The following is an 18,535-nucleotide window of genomic DNA, read 5'->3' as shown; positions in this document are numbered from 1 at the left end:
ACACAACTGATGGCCCCAACCCCATTTATAAGGCAAGAAATCCCACTTATTAAACCTGACAGGGCACACCTGTGAAGTGAAAACCATTTCCGGTGACTACCTCTTGAAGCTCATCAAGAGAATGCCAAGAGTGTGCAAAGCAGTCATCAAAGCAAAAGGTGGCTACTTTGAAGAACCTAGAATATAAGACATATTTTCAGTTGTTTCACACTTTTTTGTTAAGTATATAATTCCACATGTGTTAATTCATAGTTTTGATGCATTCAGTGTGAATGTACAATTTTCAAAGTCATGAAAATACAGAAAAATCTTTAAATGAGAAGGTGTGTCCAAACTTTTGGTCTGTACTGTATATCAACTATTCTGCCCCACCTTAACGGCACAGAGTGGAAACTACAATTAATGATATTCTTTTCACAATCTCAGCCCTCAAAAAGCCAACTATCAAGGTACTAGATGGTGGCCCGATTCTAACGCATCGGGTATTCTAGAATATGTATGCGGCCAACCGGGCGCGACTAATCAGCGAAGCAGTGTTTAAATGGGTTGTGCACTACTTTAAATTAACCCCCCAATGTATCCCCCCGGGGCCCCTAATGAATTTTGTAATTACGTCATGTTGTCAATACTGCTTGTGACAACATCGCTGACCACGCACAGCCAGCACGTAACTCCCCCGGCTGCAGCCGGCTGTTGCTTCCGCTTTCATCACGACTATTTGCGGCTGCAGCTGGGGGTTTCCTGTTCCACGTACCACAGTGAATGAAACGTGACAGAAGTACGTCACACTGTGACTGACAGAACGTGTTCACTGAACGTGACAGAAGTACATCACACTCTGACTGACCGTGTTTAGTAAACGTGACTGAACTGTCGCACTGTGACTGACAGAACGTGTTCACTGAACATGACAGAAGTACATCACACTGACTGACCGTGTTTAGTAAACGTGACTGAACTGTCGCACTGTGACTGACAGAACGTATTCATTAAACGTGACAGAAGTACATCACACACTGTGACTGACAAAACATGTTCAGTACGTCATGGGCAGTTGGTGAGTCACATGACCACATGGGCAGAGTCAGCCCTGCTATCTCCCGACTTGTTCTGAAATCCCACGTTGCTGATTGGCCGCGGCCGGACCAATCAGCGACGCGGGATTTCCTGAACGGACGGACAGACAGACGGGATAAGCTGATTATATAGTAGATTATAGCTCCATAACAAACCAATAGACCATGTCATCCAGTGAACATCGCTAACCAAATGATTAAGGGATATACCAGAACTCATTACACTAAACATACTTCCAGTGATTGATTATAGCCTTAAAAGCTTCTTGTTTCAGTGTGATAACAGTGGCTCAGTTGTTAGCACTGCAGCGCTGGGGTCCTGGGTTCATATCCCACCAAGGACAACATCTGCAAAGAGTTTGTATGTTCTCCCTGTGTTTGCGTGGGTGTTCTCTGGTTTCCTCCCACACTCCAAAGACATACTGATAGGGATTCTAGATTGTGAGCCCCAGTGGGGACAGTGCAGATAATGTCTGTAAAGCACTGTGGAATTAATGGCGCTATATAAGTGAGTAAAATAAATAAATATATAGAAATGCTTCTCAATCTCTGTCATCGGGTCTATATGACACCCATTAGAGGACATAGGATGGGTATTTTCCCTACATCAAATTGTTTCAAATGTAATATCCCTGAGGCTGACCTGTACCACTGTATGTCACTCAGAAATACAGTCATTATGGACAAAGATCCATGCTTTTGTATCTAATCACCTGACCAATTTCGCCCCTTTGGGCCATTTTTGGATATCTGGATGCTGAAACATGTCCATGCAATCCCATTGGTCCTGTTGCAAGGGAACTTCTTTTACCCATGTTTGCAGCAGTATCCAAAACAATTCTTCACACACTGCTTAGTCCGCAACCCCCTCCATACAAATTATCTTTGGAAAAACTTGCCTTTTTGATGAAAACGGACTGAGTGAAGGAGTCTCTTCAAAAGGAACAGAGTTCAAAATCTCTGACATTTGTGAGTTTTATAAAAATTTTCCTTCACCACATTCTTAAATCCTTGCAAGATTGTTGAAACCATGTGGTTGATCAAAAACTAAGGCTGTTGATGAGAGATTCTCTGGTCTTAGTTTTCCACTACAGGTTATGTCTGCGACATGGAGACACAAAGCCACACACCACGATGATGAGTTCCTCTATTACTATATTCTCTACTACTATTTCCTCTACAATCACTATAATTCTCCTTGATGGGCGAGAGGCGGAAACATGGGCAAATGCTGTTATTGGTGCTAATTTGATGCCACTTTTAAAGTTTACTAAAGTGTTTAAACAAAAATATGCAAGTTTTTATTGTTGTATTTGTACTTAGCTGAAGAATCATGTTTCCTGGTCATTTTTACCTCGCATTGGACACAATAAAAACAAAACCTAAAACACGATGGCAGGACTGCATGTTCATTTTCTTCACCATTTACTTTTTTTGTATGTTACAATGAAAGATTTTTTGAAAACTACAGCTAAAATAAAAAGTTACACTTCTTGGAAGTAGGGGAAGAAAAAACAAAAGCGCAAGAATAAAAAAAATTGCCTGTACGTGAAAGAACGTGTAGTTTGAAATCGAGATGCCCACATTACAGCTATGGTTGTTGCATTTATTTCTCACGCTGTGAGCGATGACTTCAGTAAGTCAAAGAAGAATCCGGCACTCAATAGTTGAGGCAGAAAATTTGAATAACCTACCTCCAGGCTGCCCCGGAGCACGAGCATATCATTATCTCCAAACTGAAAGTAAAGATCACACAAGAACCACAGGACGGATTTCATCAACCAAGGTATCATTTTAATCAGTGTAATTCCACCCACCTTACAGTGTATGTAGTTTACTGAGCACAATCCTGCTGACAGGTGCGCTTTAAGTGGGATATTTTTCCCCGATCCTATTCCCACCAATATGGCGCTTGCCGGTAACATTTTTCCACCTGACGCGTCACTTACGGTGACATGCTCATGCTGGTATTATGTGATGCGCCGAGACAGGATACTTGTCACCTCCACGAAGTATCCATGCTCAGCGCTCTATTTAGAACGCCACAGATCTCTCTTCCCCAGCGTCATTCCTCCTGCACGGTTGTGCTTCTCATCACAGCGCCGTTTCTGTTGACTTATTCTGCTCTGAGGTCCTTCTGGTGAGTAACATGTACCCAGTTAATATTCATATGCTACCACATGTCTACGATTGATACAGGGAACTTTATATAATGTAATATATGGTATTTTATACATCTCTTTCAGTCTCCACGAACGTTTCCTGTATGGAGCAGTTGTCTGGTAAAAATTATGATTCTTCTATGCTATAACAACTAATGCTGTCCAGCTTTACATGCCTATTGGTTATGGCTGGTTTCTCTTAAAGCGTTATCACAATGCACTTTTCTATTAATCTTATATGCCAGTCAGTCATGTCCACTCTTAAAGGACTATCACTTCATGCTATGAATTTGGTGTCTTTATATCCTTAAATTTTATTTCGTTTCTTGTAAATATAATTTTTTCATTCAGAGTACAATTTCAATTTTGCATGATGAACTTGTGCATTGATATTTTATATTTTGATATTTATATTCATTTGTATTTATGGTTGTTTATTCCGAATTCTGAAGAAGGCCACTGTATGCCGAAATGTTAATACAAACCAGAGATTATGCTATGCAATAAAGATTTTCTTTCAATTTTCTGCATCAACTATTGAGTGCTGGATTCTTCTTTGGCTTATTGGGAGTGGAATCCTACCCGTGCACTGTTACAAGAGTGCCACGTAATAATTCTTACGGTGACTTCCATAAGGTTACCACAGTTCATAGGCAGGCTCACACACAACTTAACGTGGGAACCGCTGCCTGTGACCTGCAGTAACATTAATTACGTCACCGCTCGTCATTGCAGCCGCATTCTAACACTAAGCTCAGTGTGTTCCGGCTGGTGTGGTGAGCAGACACGTTACTGATGTCATCGCTCATCACACCATCCAGATGTAGCAGAGTTGGGGCTTGTCATGGGACCTCATCATTATGGATTAACGGCGAACAGGTGTGAATTACTTTGCTTTTTTATTTTTATGTTCATAAATGGGTAATTGTCGGAGAGTGATTTGTACAATTAGGGTATGTGCCCACGTTGCAGAAATGAAGCAGAAAATGTCTGCTTCATTTCCGCATGTCCTCTCCCGGAAAAACGGTTGCGGAATTTGGCAAGCGTTTTTCGCGCGTTTATGATGCGTTTGGAACATGCGGAATTGCCTTGCATTTTTTATTGCATTGACAAGGCAATTCCGCATACATAAACGCAAAATTAATGGACATGCTGCGGATTTTTGAGCGCAGCATAAACGCTGTGGAAAAATCAGCAGCATGGGCATTGAAATTGTGGATTCTCATTGGAGACCATGGGGGACAGATTAACAAGCGTTTCACAAGCGTTTACGATGCGGAAATTCCACAGCACATGCGCTTGTAAAACGCTACGTGGGCACATACCCTTAAAGGACTTTTCTCTGTGTGTCTTTATTAATTTTGACTACAGTGTTAGTAATGGGGGTGTCTGATAGACTCCTCTCCATTACTAACCCTTGGGCTTGATGTTAGTGGACATAAAACAGCTGACATCAACCCCAAAACTATTACTCCACTTGCCAACGCACCAGGGCAAGTGGGAAGAGCCGAGGTTAAGCACCAGAATTGGTGCATCTAATGGATGCGCCATTTCTGGGGCGGCTGAGGGCTGTTGTTATTAGTCTGGGAGAGGGCCAATATCCATGGCCCCTTCCCAGCATATTAATATCAGCCAACAGCTATCTGTTTAGCCTCTGCTGGTTATTAAAAATAGGGGGGACCTCACGTCATTTTTTTTGGGAGTTCCCCTTTAAATAACAAGTAAAGGCTAAGCAAACAGCTATGAGCTGTTATTAATAGGCTGGGAACTGTTATGGCTATAGACCCCTTCCCAGAATATTAACAACTGCCCCCAGCTGTCTGTTTTCCCTCAGCTTTTTAGGAAAAATAAGGGGGGACCCCACGCACACGGATGCCACACGAACAGCACTGGTACTGTTTTATCCCCTTATCAGTAATATCAGGACGTGTGAAGGGCCTTGGATGAATTCCTTGAGAGGTTATAATTTCCAAAATTAGGTCATTTGTAGGGAGTTCCTGCTGTTTTGGCACCTCGGGGGTCTTCATATGCAAGATGGCATCCGTAGTCTAATACACCCAAAATTGCACGCCAAAAGTCAAAGTGAGCCCCTTTCAAGCCTCGCTGTGTGCAAAAAATTTACTTTTTGACCATGTATGGAGCCCCTGCGGACTCAGGAGAAAATATATCCCACAATCTGTTGTGCAAACTGTCCTGTTACCATAAGGAAAATGAAAAGTTTAGGGCCAAAGGAACGTGTTCATGAAAAAAATTTAAAATTTAAATTTTTCGCATCTCAATGTTATAAACTTTGGTGAAGCACCTGTGGATCCCAGAACGTTGACTACATACCTAGATGAATCCCTTGAGGGGGCATAGCTTCTAAAATTGGGTTAAGGATCACCCCTCCCTCCTTTAGACGTCCCTGGTCACTCTGCGCTCTGATTCTACTTCAGATTCGGTGGACTATGTTGGACCTTCATGGGAACTTTTCTTTCTAATAAATTGGTGAACGAGGGATAGTGTCTTGCTTTTATTTCTGGACTACGTCGGACCTGCGTGGAAACCTTTTAATAAATTGGTGAATGAGGGATAGTGTGGGGGAGTGTTTATTTGAATAAAGTGGGTTTTTTTTAGTTTTTTTTTTTTTTTTTTTTACTTACTAGGTTAGTAATCGGGATGTCTGATAGACCTCTCTGCATTATTAACACCAAGGCTTTATGTCAGCAGTTTTTTTGGACACTACACAGCTGACCTCAACCCCAAGTTCCATTACCTAGATTGCTACCGTACTAGGACAATCGGGAAGATTAACCAATAACCATGGACCTTCCAAGCCTGCTCTCTGCTGTCTGATTTACCTTTGCTGTTTACCAAAAATGGGGGGACCCCATGTCGTTTTTTTTTTTTTTAATAATTTATTTAATCATAAAAAGCTGTCCAATCAGCTCCATAGGGTGCAATTTCATAATATGTCAGGAGTTGTGCAATTATGTAGTCTGTCTGTCTATATCTCTCTATCCAGTATCTATATTTATAGCTTTCATTGCTGCCCAAAAATGTCCAAAAAAAATGCATCAAAAACACGGCAAAATCACATGTTTTTGCTACTGCGTTTTTCCTCCCTTCAGGAGCGGAGAGGAAGGAAAGTGAGCAACTACCTACAGCCTACAAATTAATGGGCAGGAGAGAGACTACTAGTATGTTAACCCCTTTCCGACCCAAGGTGTACTAATACGTATCTGTGCCCTGGGACTTATGGACCAGATACGTATTAGTACGCCCTATCTTTAAAGCGGCACCGAAGTCGCGGTGCTAAAATTAAAATTCCGGTGCCATCTTACCTCAGGGTAGATGGCGCCGGCATCTCGGGGGGTGGCGCCGCCCCCCCGATAGCTGTGATTGGCTGTTCAATTCTGAACAGCCAATCACAGCATTTCTCACTGTTTCCGGCAATCAGATTGCCGGAAACAGTGATGTGCAGCCTAGGATCGGTGCTCCTAAGAGCACCGATCCTAGGCTGTTGCCTAGTAACCCCAGCCCTCTCCCCAAACTGCTAGGATCGGTGCGATCACCGATCAAATCGATCGCACCGATCACAGCGGGACCACGCGGTAACAGGGCGGTCACGGGGCGGTGACCGGCTTGTGACCTGCCTGTCACCTCCCCATGACCCCCTGTGAAGTCATACAAGCCCCCAGCCAGCTCTGATTGGAGCGATCGATGATGACATCGATCGTTCCAATCAGAGTACATGAACACAGGTGACACGGCGGTCACAGGGCGGTGACCGGCTTTTGACCTGCCTGTCACCTCCCTGTAACCCCCTGTGGTGCGTGCCCAAGGCCCCAGCCATCTCTGATTGGTGCGATCAATGTCATCATCAATCACACCAATCAGAGTACCTGACCGGGTGGTGACCGGCCTGTGACCTGCCTGTCACCCCCCTGTGACCGCCCTGCAGATCCTCACACTTGGTGAGGATTTCTACAGAGCGGTCACGTCTGATCACTCTGTGCTGGGCCTTGTAGTTCCACAACCTTTTGTGACACTACAAGACCTCTCTCCTACCTGCTCCAGTCGCTGCTTCTGCTCCGGCATCCCTCTGCGCTCTCCAGGGTCCTGGATCTCTTGCTCCGGCATCTTGCTGAACTCTTCAGGAATGGAAGATCAGCTCAAATTGTTAGCGGACACCATGTTGCGTTTGGAGAGCCCCTGTGTGCCCAAACATTGGAGCTCCCCCACAAGTGACCCCATTTTGGAAACTAGACCCCCCAAGGCACCTATCTAGATGCATAGTGAGCACTTGGAAGCCCCAGGTGCTTCACAAATTGATTCATAAAAATGAAAAAGTGTGTTTTTTTCCACTTTTTCATTTTTACGAATCAATTATTCAAGCAAATTTTACAATCAAAAAGTCAAATGGCGCTCCTTCCCCTCCGAGCCCTGCCGTGTGCCCAAACAGTGTTTTTTCCCCACATATGGGGTATCTGCTTGCCCAGGGGAAATTGCACAACAAATTTTGGGGTCCATTTTTTCTTGTTACCCCTGTGAAAATAAAAAAAAATTGGGTCTAAAGTAACATTTTTGTGAAAAAAGTTAAATGTTAATTTTTTCCTTCCACATTCCAAAAATTCCTGTGAAGCACCTGAAGGGTTAATAAAGTTCTTGAATGTGGTTTTGAGCACCTTGAGGGGTGCAGTTTTTAGAATGGTGTCACTTTTGGGTATTTTCTGTCATAAAGACCTCTCAAAGTGACTTCAAATGTGATGTGGTCCCTAAAAAAATGGTTTTGTAAATTTTGTTGGAAAAATGAGAAATCACTGGTCAACTTTTAACCCTTTTAGCTCCCTAACAAAAAAAATTTTGATTCCAAAATTGTGCTGATGTAAAGTACACATGTGGGAAATGTTATTTATTAAGTATTTTGTGTGACATATCTCTCTGATTTAAGGGCATAAAAATTCAAAGTTTGAAAATTGCTAAATTTTCGCCAAATTTCCGTTTTTTTCACAAATAAACGCAAGTGATATGAAAGAAATTTTACCACAATCATGAAGTACAATATGTCACGAAAAAACAATCTCAGAATCAGGGGGATCCGTAGAAGCGTTCCAGAGTAATTACCTCATAAAGTGACAGTGGTCAGAATTGTAAAAATTGGCCTGGTCATTAACGTGCAAACCACCCTCGGGGGTAAAGGGGTTAAAAGTCAACTCTTCTCAGAATGTAATTACTGTGCAATGTAACTACTTGCTTATTTTCATGCTAACTAATTGAAGCAATTCAACAACTTGAGAATAAAGTTTGTAAAATGAAAATTTGACAAAATTTGTCAAATTTTCGATATTTTCATAAATAAACAAAAATCAGATCAACCTAAAATTTACCACAAAGTACAATGAAAAAAATCTCAATCACTGGGACATGTGAAAGTATTCTAAAGTTCAAGTTATAAAAATTTCTGATTTAAATTATGGACAGTATTCACACAGGTGGTCACCACCGATAATATAACTATTAGAAACCAGGAGGGGTATTAGAGAAAAAGGTGTGTGAATAAAATTTTACTTTTATTAGTAAACTTAAAATATATTAATACAATATCATACATCAAAAAGATGTATATAGGGCCACTGCTATGATGGATTTTAGGCAGTGAATAACCCACAAAATCCTGACTACAATATGGCAGCACCAGTATGGATTTTCCACAACCAATGTCCCCACAATTAAATGGTTGGGTATTATAATTTTATTGTCCCAACTGTCTAAATTTGGACCTGTCAAATTATTATATATGTGCCATCTATTAAAGTACAATCTAAATGCAAGAGTCGATCAGGGTAATCACCATTAATCAGCTTGCTGTTAGCCTCTCAAATGTGCCTGTATAGCTGGTAAGTCAATGACAATGTTACGTGGGGAGACATATATTAATGTGGTGATGCGATCCTGTAACAGGGAGTTGTAACATAAGCCACAATTGTATTTAGTTAAGCAGCTAATATCCCATATAAAATAGGTCGCTACATGCGTACGGAGATTAACCAGCACGTGTAGCGGTATGTCTCCCTGTCTCCCCACAGACCCCACACACTGGCCGCGTGCCGATAGTATACACGCTGTCAGTGCCACTGGTTTGTCCGGCAGAGACAGTCTAATGAGTATCGTGCATATATCACCCTGTCTCTCCTACAGCGTTCTCACTATGATCGTGTGCAAGTGGTGCGCACGTAGTCAGTGCCGTTTTATAATTTCAGCCGGCATAATTAAGTTTGTAGTGAGATAGCAGCGGCACATGGCAGAGCCAAAAGGACAGTATAGGAGACTTTAGTGTGCTGACATATTGATCTAGTCAGGATAAACGTCCCTGACGCGCGTTTCGCCGGGGTTACCGGCTTTTTCTGTCTGGGACATGTGAAAGTATTCTAAACTTCATACCACATAAGGTGACGTTTCAGATTTGATGTGAAAAATTTGGCCTGGTCAGGAAAGTGAAAACAGGTTTTTGCGATACAGGGTTAAACTAGCCACTTCTAAGATTATGAAGTTGTTTGGTTTGAGAACTTTAAGACATATCTAATGTGTAGCTTGCCTACATGTGTAGGTGCAATTGCTCCTGATAGAGGAAGTCTACATGTTAGGCTGTCATGATACAACAGCATACAAGACCATGAAAATCAATTTGATTGAATAAAAAAGTGTATTGAAATCCAATACCAAATAATAATCATGATGTTATAAAAAAAAAAGTCACAATAAAAAGATACATTCTAAACACTACAGAGAAAGCAATAAAAAAATGAATTTCTGTACAGAAAAGACAGGGTGTAGTGGAGAATAGGACAATATACAGAAGGATATGTGGGGATGGTGGATTTCATTTACAACACAAGGAAGTCACACAAGATGGAAAATTTGATATGTGAAAGTGCTGAAACCAGCTTTGTTAAAAGAAGGCTCCTTTTTGTCTCTTCTCGTAGCCACTAACAACATGTATGACAAAGGGCTTCTCCGTGATAGCAAATCAGGAAACCGTTCCGTCTTTAGAGCTCACATGTTCTGCACAGATCCGAACCTCCATCCAGCTGCAGCAGTTCAATACAGTTACCTCTTTAGGCCTCAAGCCTTCAAAATGGACGGAGATGTGGAAAAAACATCTAGCCAAAATTTAGGAATGGTGGGGAGTAACACTGTTTTAAGTCTCACAGAGGCTGGAGGGGGAGTTGCTGCCAACTGATGTGCTCTGCAGCCTAGAAACACTGCACAAAAATCAACCGTCCTTTTGCATTCCTGCTGGCCACAACGTGGGGCGTAATACTGAGCCACAGCAACAGGGTGATGACCCATCAGCGGTAAAAAGAACAAAAGCAATGGCAATACACAATATTCCTCCATGGATTACATAAAATTTCTCTTTTTGTTTCATATAAACCCCGCAAAAATCTTATAAATCAGAGGAAAGACGGTACAGAATACCAGGCCTCAGCCCTTGGTGGTTGCCACAGTAAGAAACAGCCTGGGCTCCCCACTTGCTTCTAGTCTGTACATTTTGGTGTGGCACAAAAGGCCCTTGAAGGGCTAAACTGCCTCTGTCCATACAGTGTCAAGTATGCCTCTGTGGTGGGGATGTGTTCTTTCATGCTGTGGTTATGGCGTTCAGATCCTTCATCAGGCCTTCAAGGTGAGCCATCTCTTTGCTTAACTCGTCTGGTTCATAACTCTAAGAGAAACAATCATAAAAAAATTAAATGTGGTTTAGTCATATCTTAGTACTAAACAAGGCACAAGCATCAGCAATTGCAGGGAGGAAACTTTTCAAGTACAATACTGTGCTAAAAGTTTACACAGTAGTGGTAAAAAAAGGCTATAAAGTAAGAATGCTTTAAAAAATAGAAGTGTTAATAGTTTATTTTTATCAATTAAAGTTCAAAGTGAATGAATAAAAGAGGAAAATAAATCAAATCAGTATTTGGTGTGACCATCCTTTATCTTCAAAACAGCATTGATTCTTCTAGGTACACTTGCACACAAATTTAGAAGGAACTTGGCAGGGAGGTTGAGCCAAACATATTGGGAGTCTAACCACAGATCTTTTAGTGGATGTAGGCTTGCACAAATTCTTCTGTCAAACAGACACAATGATGTTGTGATCAGTGCTCTGTGTTGGTCACATCTTCACTTCTAGAATTCTTTACTCTGAAGATATTTCTTAATGACATTGGCTGTATGTTCGGGGTCATTATCCTGTTTCAGGATAAATTTGGAGCCAATCAGATGCCTCCCCAAGTATCTGCCTGTATTTCTTAACATGGAGGACACAAAAAAAAAAAAAAAAAAAAAGAAGCAATGTTCAGATTCAGTGGTCGGCCAAAGAAGCATAGTGCAACAGAACATAGAGAGTGTGCTTATTCTGTTTGAAATCAGCAACCGTTGGGACCCAACTAAACCAATTTACTATTCGGAGAAGTCTGGCCAATAGTGGTCTTAGAAAAAATGTGGCCAAAAAAATCATATCTTTTGATTTAGGAACAAGGCCAAGTAACTCAACTATGCACGAAAACACAGCAACTGGGATGCAGAAAAACGGCAGCATGTGTCCTGGAGTGATGAGACAAAATGAGAAATGCTTGGCATTTAACCCCTTTACAACGTGGTGTGTAATAGTATGCACCACGTTGTAAACCCTGGTGCAGCGTGGGCTCCGGCGCTAAGCCCGCACTGAACCAGGCATATGTCAGCTGATTTATACAGCAGACATGTGCCCGCAACAGCCGAGGGTGGAATCGAGATCAACCCGCGGTTGTTAACTAGTTAAGTGCCGCTGTCAATCTCTGACAGCGGCATTTAACAGCGCCGCGCCGGAAGCGAGTCACTTACCCCGCCCATCGGTGATCCCGTCACAGGATCACGGGCAACTGATGGGTTTTCATGACAACCCGGGGTCTGCAGCAGACTCCTGTGGTTGTCATGTCCAGATTGCTATGAGCGTCACCCAGTGGTCGGCGCTCATAGCAAGTCAGCATTTCTGCTACATACAGGCGGTCTGCTCATCGCCTGTATGTAGCAGAGCCGATCAGGCAAGTGCTGCTTCTAATCTCCCATGGAGACTATTGAAGCAAGCAGAAAGTGTAAAAAAAATGTTTTTAAAAATATAAAAAATATATATATAAAAAAAGTTTAAAAATCACCTCCCTTTCGTCTCATTCAAAATAAAATAACAAAAAAAACCACACACACATATTTGATATTGCCCCGTTCAGAATTGCCCAATCTATCAACATAAAAAAAAGAATTAATCTGATAGGTAAACAGTGTGACGAGAAAAAAATTCTACAACTCCAGAATTAAGTTTTTTTTTTATTGCAGCAACATGCCAATCAAAACATCGTATCTACCCCAAAATGGTATCAATAAAAACATCATGCTTGGCGCGCAAAAAATAAGCCCTCACCCGGCCCCAGATCATGAAAAATGGAGACGCTATGGGTCTTGGAAAATGACACCTTTTTTTTTTATACCAAATTTTGGATTTTTTTTCCACTACTTAAATAAAAAAAGAACCTCTACATGTTTGGGGTCTACGAACTCGTAATGACCTGGAGAATAATAATGGCAGGTCAGTTTTAGCACTCAGTGAAGGTGGTAAAAAAAAATAAAAATACACAACTGTGGAATTGAACTTTTTTTTGTAATTTCACCGCACTTGGAATTTTTTTTCCCCGTTTTCCAGTACACGATATGGTAAAACAAGTGATGTCGTTCAAAAGTACAACTCGTCCCACAAAAAATAAGCCCTCACATGGCAATATTGACAAAAAAATAATAAAGTAATGGCTCTGGGAATAAGGGGAGCAAAAAACGAAAACGCAAAAACGGAAAATGCTCCGGTCATTAAAGGGGTTAACAAAAGGCAGCTTGTTCACTGAAGGGATGGAGAGCTGTACAATAATGAGTGTCCGCAGACAACAGTGTAACATGGTGGAGGTTCCTTGCAAGTTTGAGGCTGCAGTTCAGCAAATAAAGTTCAAGATTTTCTCAGGATTAATGGCATACTCAATGCTGAGAAATACAGGCAGATACTTATTCACCATGCAATATCATTTGGGAGGCATCTGATTGGAATTTAATTTATTTTGCAGCAGAACAAAGACCCTTGGAGTCCTGGAAGTGATGATCTGGCTTCCAAAAAGCACTGATCAACAGTCTGTGTGGGATGACAAAGAGACAGATGGATTTGCACAAGTCTTCAGCCACAGAACATCTGTGGTTAGTTCTCTAAGATGTTTGGAACAACCTGCCTGCTGAATGCATTCAAAAACTGCAAGTGTACCTAGAACAATTGTTGCAGTTTTGCCCAGCAATAGTGGGTCACATCAAATATCGATTTGGTTTAGATGTCTGCAGCATTACACACACACACTTACTTACACACACACACACACACACATGAATTAAATTTTGCAGAAATCAAAGGCTCATAATATTAAAAATAATATCTGTCAATGACAGTTAGTCTGTGCTTCTTGTTAGCAGCAGAAGTTTCTTGCAAAAAAAACAAAAAAAAGTGTCAATAGAAAAAAAAATTGTGAAAAAATGTGAAAGATACTATACTTACTCCATTTACTACTGATGACAGCAATTAAACACAAGCTTTTTTTACGTTAATTATATATGTATTAGAAAAGCATCGTTTAAAGTGAATGTGTCTAACATTTTTTGCAACAACTGAAAAAATTTAAATTATTAATACTTTAATTAAAAAAATATACAGTATTTTTCGGACTATAAGACGCACCGTACCATAAAACGCACATAGGTTTTAGAGGAGGAAAAAAAAAATGTAAGCAAAAAATGTGTTCATGATGCACTTTTAAGGGGGAGGGGGTCTTCTGCTGACACTGGTATAGGGCTAATGTCCCCCAATTCTGACAATATCCCCCATCCTGGTATATATGTCCCCCCCTTTTTCCTTTTATACGTGGTCCCCATCCCCATCCTGGTATGCCTGGAATGCATGGCACCCCTAATCCCTATCCTGGTATGCATGGTACCCCTAATCCCTATCCTGGTATGCATGGCACCCCTCATCCCTATCCTGGTATGCATGGCACAGCAATCCCCATCCTCGTATGCATGGCACAGCAATCCCCATCCTCGTATGCATGGCACAGCAATCCCCATCCTGGTATGCATGGCACAGCAATCCCCATCCTGGCATGCATGGCACCCCTCATCCCCATCCTGGTATGCATGACACCCCTCATCCCCATCCTGGTATGCATGACACCCCTCATCCTTACCCTGTTATGTATGGCCCCCTCATCCTTACCCTGTTATGTATGGCCCCCTCATCCTTACCCTGGTATGTATGGCCCCCTCATCCTTATCCTAGTATGCATGGTCCACCTAATCCCCATCATGCTGCACATAAAAAAAAAATAAACACTCCTACTCACCTTTCTTCTCTCCTCCAGCACTGCGTCCGGTCTGCCCGCACTGATCTCTCCATGTGAGTCACGCATGGCGTCACTGCCATGCGCAGCTCAAAAGGAGAGATCAGCTGCCGGAAGTCACTGCTCCCTACGCCGGGACTGTGTGCGCGGGGAGCAGTGACTTCATGCTCCTTCATAGCCGGCACACAGCGTAGCCGCAGCGCGGCTCCTGCTGCTGCCGGCCTATCGTGTGTGCCCGCTTATTAAAGGGCATGGATATATGTATAAATCAGCTGACATGTGCCCGGTTCAGTGCGGGCTCAGCGCCGGAGCCCTCACTGAACCAGGGGGTGATAGCCTGGTGCGTACTATAACACCCCAGGCTTTAAAGGGGTTAAAACACTAGGTGGAGCAACAGTTAAAATTTGCCATGAAAACCTAGTGTACTGCTAGCTCACATTATGACTGCAATAAAAGTGGGAGCAGAACTGCTCCATGTGTCTTATGTCACTGCTCCCCTCCATTTCTGTGCATTTTAAAAAGGATAAAAGAGGATGAAGTTTAGGGTCACAGTGCAGAGACATTTTGTTGGTGACTACAAAGTGATTCTGACATGTGGACAGTGTCACCGAAAACGGCTGGTATAGCCGATTCTGTTAGTTGACATTGCACTGTTCACTGTATCCCACATGGTAGGATTAGCTATAGGGCCTGTGTCACACAATTGCTTTAGATAGGTGGCTCAGGAGGCTGTGTCACAACATGATGGGCTTAGGTACATGGCCCGAGGGACTGCATCACACATGACAGGCTTAGATACACTGCTGCTTCAAACATGATGGGCTTAAATACACGGCTCAGCAGACTGCATCACACATGATGGGCTTAAATACGTGGCTCTGCAACACTGAGGAAGTGTTGACAAAACGCGCATTGGGGTAGAGGGACGCGTGCATACCCAGCCCAGTAGTCACTACAATACCCAGGTATCAACATGTTTAATTGAGCGGTGTCCTTCACCATCTATAGAGTTACCTCTCTGCTATGGGCTGCTATGTACCTTTTACTTTTTTGTTGGGATCATTAATCCATATTTTTGTAAGCATTGTCACTGTACCTAGCATAAGCTTACGATAATAATATCTGTGATAGCCTACTGGTGTTTTTACATGCATATGCACTCTTTTCTCTAATTGCCACATGAGCTTTAACTATAGATGAAATTTATGGCTATGCATTTATATATTAACACAGTGTATATTTATTTTCAGTAATGGGGCATTGTATGGTTATTATTGTTACTGTGCTTATATAGGGTATTGCATTTGATCATCCCTCACATTTGAGGCACTTTGATTTTATTGTTGTTAATTTTAGTATTCTAATAAAATTATATTTGTCAATAACTATTGAAGTATTCATGTTGTTATCACCCCACCATGGTTCTGGCTATAGGGGCATCATTCTTTTGATTAATATAGTTCTTCCATGACACTAGAACGGCGATATGGATCTTTTTTGAGTGCTCGGTCAGTGTAAAGCCTCATTCAAATGTCTGTAATGTAAGGATTTCTGAATGAGTCTTTACATTGACAGAGCATAGCCAAGTCAGTGTTTAGAGCACAGCAGCATGATGATTTTTTTTTTTTTTTGCTGTGCTCTGAACACTGCGGTGACAGTGGCGATGAGCACAGGTCAGCAGCCTGACATTGTACTGCTAATGTCAGGGTAGCAAGCTGTTCTCACAGCTGGAAGAAGTCAGCACCGTAGCACTGTTCTCACCGCTCAGAGCAGGGCTGCAGCGGTGACTTCTTCCAGGGGTGAGAGCAGCTCGGTAACCTGACATTAGCAGTACAATGTCAGGCTACCAACTTGTGCTTACTGCTCTGATGCTTTGCTCAAAGCCGCTGCCCCGCACCTCCTGTCACTGCTCACTACTGAACACTGAGCAGCGACAGGGGGGAAACTGTATCTTAGAGCACATCTCTGGGCTACAAAAAATGGTGTCTGGCTCCCGCAACAGCTGTGGACTGGACAGCCATATTCACAGCGGTGGCAGCCACAGTGCATGTGATGCGGCGGACACTGAAGGCAGTCTCCTATGGCCTGCAGAAAGAGGTTTAGTGCATGTTTTATAATGTTTTTAAAATAAATGATTATGTAATAATTAAAGCAAACATCAAAATCATAACATTTCCAATAGAGTGAAGTCTTACCATTAATTATTTTTATTCAATTGACACTTTTTTGGGCTTTCTTTGCAAAAACCTTCTGCAGCTATCAAGAAGCACAGACTAACTGCCTCTGAAAGGTGTTATTTTTAGTATGATGAGCCTCTGATCTGTACAAAATTGCATTGATATCTTCCCTTATTTCAATTAAATGGGGAACTCAGCAACTGAACCTCCATGCAAAGCTGAAGTGGCACAAGACAAAGTGTTGGTGAAAAGCTAACTGGCTTAAACATAATTTGTAATACATATTGAATTTATTATAAAATATGCTCTAATAAAAAGGCTGTGGAGGAAGAATATACATACACATTCTGAGCCCTCAAGCATCCTGCTGGTCTCTAGTGGTTCAGGGGCACTGGGCACAGTAACTTGAAGTGGAGGACGTACTCTTCCCAGGGTCCCAAGAGATGCAGTTTTCACTGAGAGCGCAGTGGGAGCTGGAAATACAACAAAATAAATCAAGCAAAACACACAACTCAACCAATCATACTTTGTGAATTCTTTTAAGTTTACCTTGTTGTGCCAAAAGCGGAGAGCTAGGCAATGGTTCATAGGCTGAGCCAGGGGCTGGAGCAGGAACAGGAACAGCTGGCACCGCAAAGCTCTTCAAGGGATGAGATGGTCTGATATGTGCGGTAGGAATGCTGGGACCTGAATCCTCATCCATTGAACCGGGCAGAAAACTCCCTCCTGGGGGATCAGGGTCTTCAGGACCAGTCTGTGAAGAGGATGATGCAGCCACTACTGTATCACAGCTGGGAGTGTGACGGACAGACTCTAAATGGTCAAAAAATAGGAGTGTTACACCAACAATATAAAAACACATATACAACCCCTGGCAAAAATTATGGAATCACCGGGCTCGGAGGATGTTCATTCAGCTGTTTAATGTTGTTGAAATAAAGCAGATCACAGACATGGCACGAAACTAAAAAGTCATTTCAAATTTCAACTTTAGGGCTTTAAGAAACACTAAAAGAAATCAAGATAAAAAATGTGGTACTCAGTAAGGGTAATTTTTTTCAGACCAAGCAGAGGGAAAAAATTATGGAATTACTCAATTCTGAGGAAAAAATTATGGAATCATGAAAAAAAACATACAAAAGAATACTCCACTACATCACTAGTATTTTGTTGCTCCGCCTCTGGCTTTAATAACAGCTTGCAGTCTCTGAGGCATGGACTTAATGAGTGACAAACAGTACTCTTCATCAATCTGGCTCCAACTTTCTCTGATTGCATTTTGCCAGATCAGCTTTGCAGGTTGGAGCCTTGTCATGGACCATTTTCTTCAACTTCCACCAAAGATTTTCAATTGGATTGAATGGGGTTAATCTGCAGGTTAATAGCATTAATAACCTGCCCAGCACCCGCAGTTACCCGAACACCGCAGGGAGAAAGTGAACTTTATTCCCTCCGCAGCGTTCTAGTTTTAGTCACGGGGGTGGCGCCACTTCAGTTACCGCTCTGAGTATACCGGCCCTGACTGACACTCACTCTGCATTGGGGCCGGCTGTCAGTCAGGGCCGAGAGCGCGGTTACAGCCGCCGCTCTGTATACTCAGAGCAGTGACTGAACCCGCGCTGGCGCTGTGACTGAAACCAAAAAGCAGCTTAATTTTCTCCCCGCAGCGTTCGGCAGCGTGC

General features: G+C 42.3%; 1 protein-coding gene across 12 annotated transcripts in view; it reads right to left on the bottom strand.

The window, feature by feature from the left end:
• Window positions 1-9,904: 9,904 nt before the first annotated feature.
• NEO1 (neogenin 1) overlaps window positions 9,905-18,535 on the bottom strand; it is a 170,380-nt gene continuing 161,749 nt past the window's right edge. For all 12 annotated transcript variants that reach the window (XM_073652749.1, XM_073652758.1, XM_073652750.1 and 9 more), the window contains 3 exons: window positions 17,403-17,666; window positions 17,196-17,326; window positions 9,905-10,943 (listed from right to left, as the gene is read on the bottom strand). In XM_073652749.1, coding sequence (XP_073508850.1) covers window positions 10,860-10,943; window positions 17,196-17,326; window positions 17,403-17,666 — 479 coding nt within the window. In that variant the 3' untranslated portion in view covers window positions 9,905-10,859. The remainder of the gene's footprint in view (window positions 10,944-17,195; window positions 17,327-17,402; window positions 17,667-18,535) is intronic.

This window comes from Phyllobates terribilis, unplaced genomic scaffold (genome assembly GCF_046119375.1).
Source record: "Phyllobates terribilis strain yellow unplaced genomic scaffold, ASM4611937v1 Scaffold_11__3_contigs__length_659146591, whole genome shotgun sequence".
Lineage (NCBI taxonomy): Eukaryota > Metazoa > Chordata > Amphibia > Anura > Dendrobatidae > Phyllobates > Phyllobates terribilis.
This window is presented reverse-complemented; position numbering and strand designations above follow the sequence as displayed.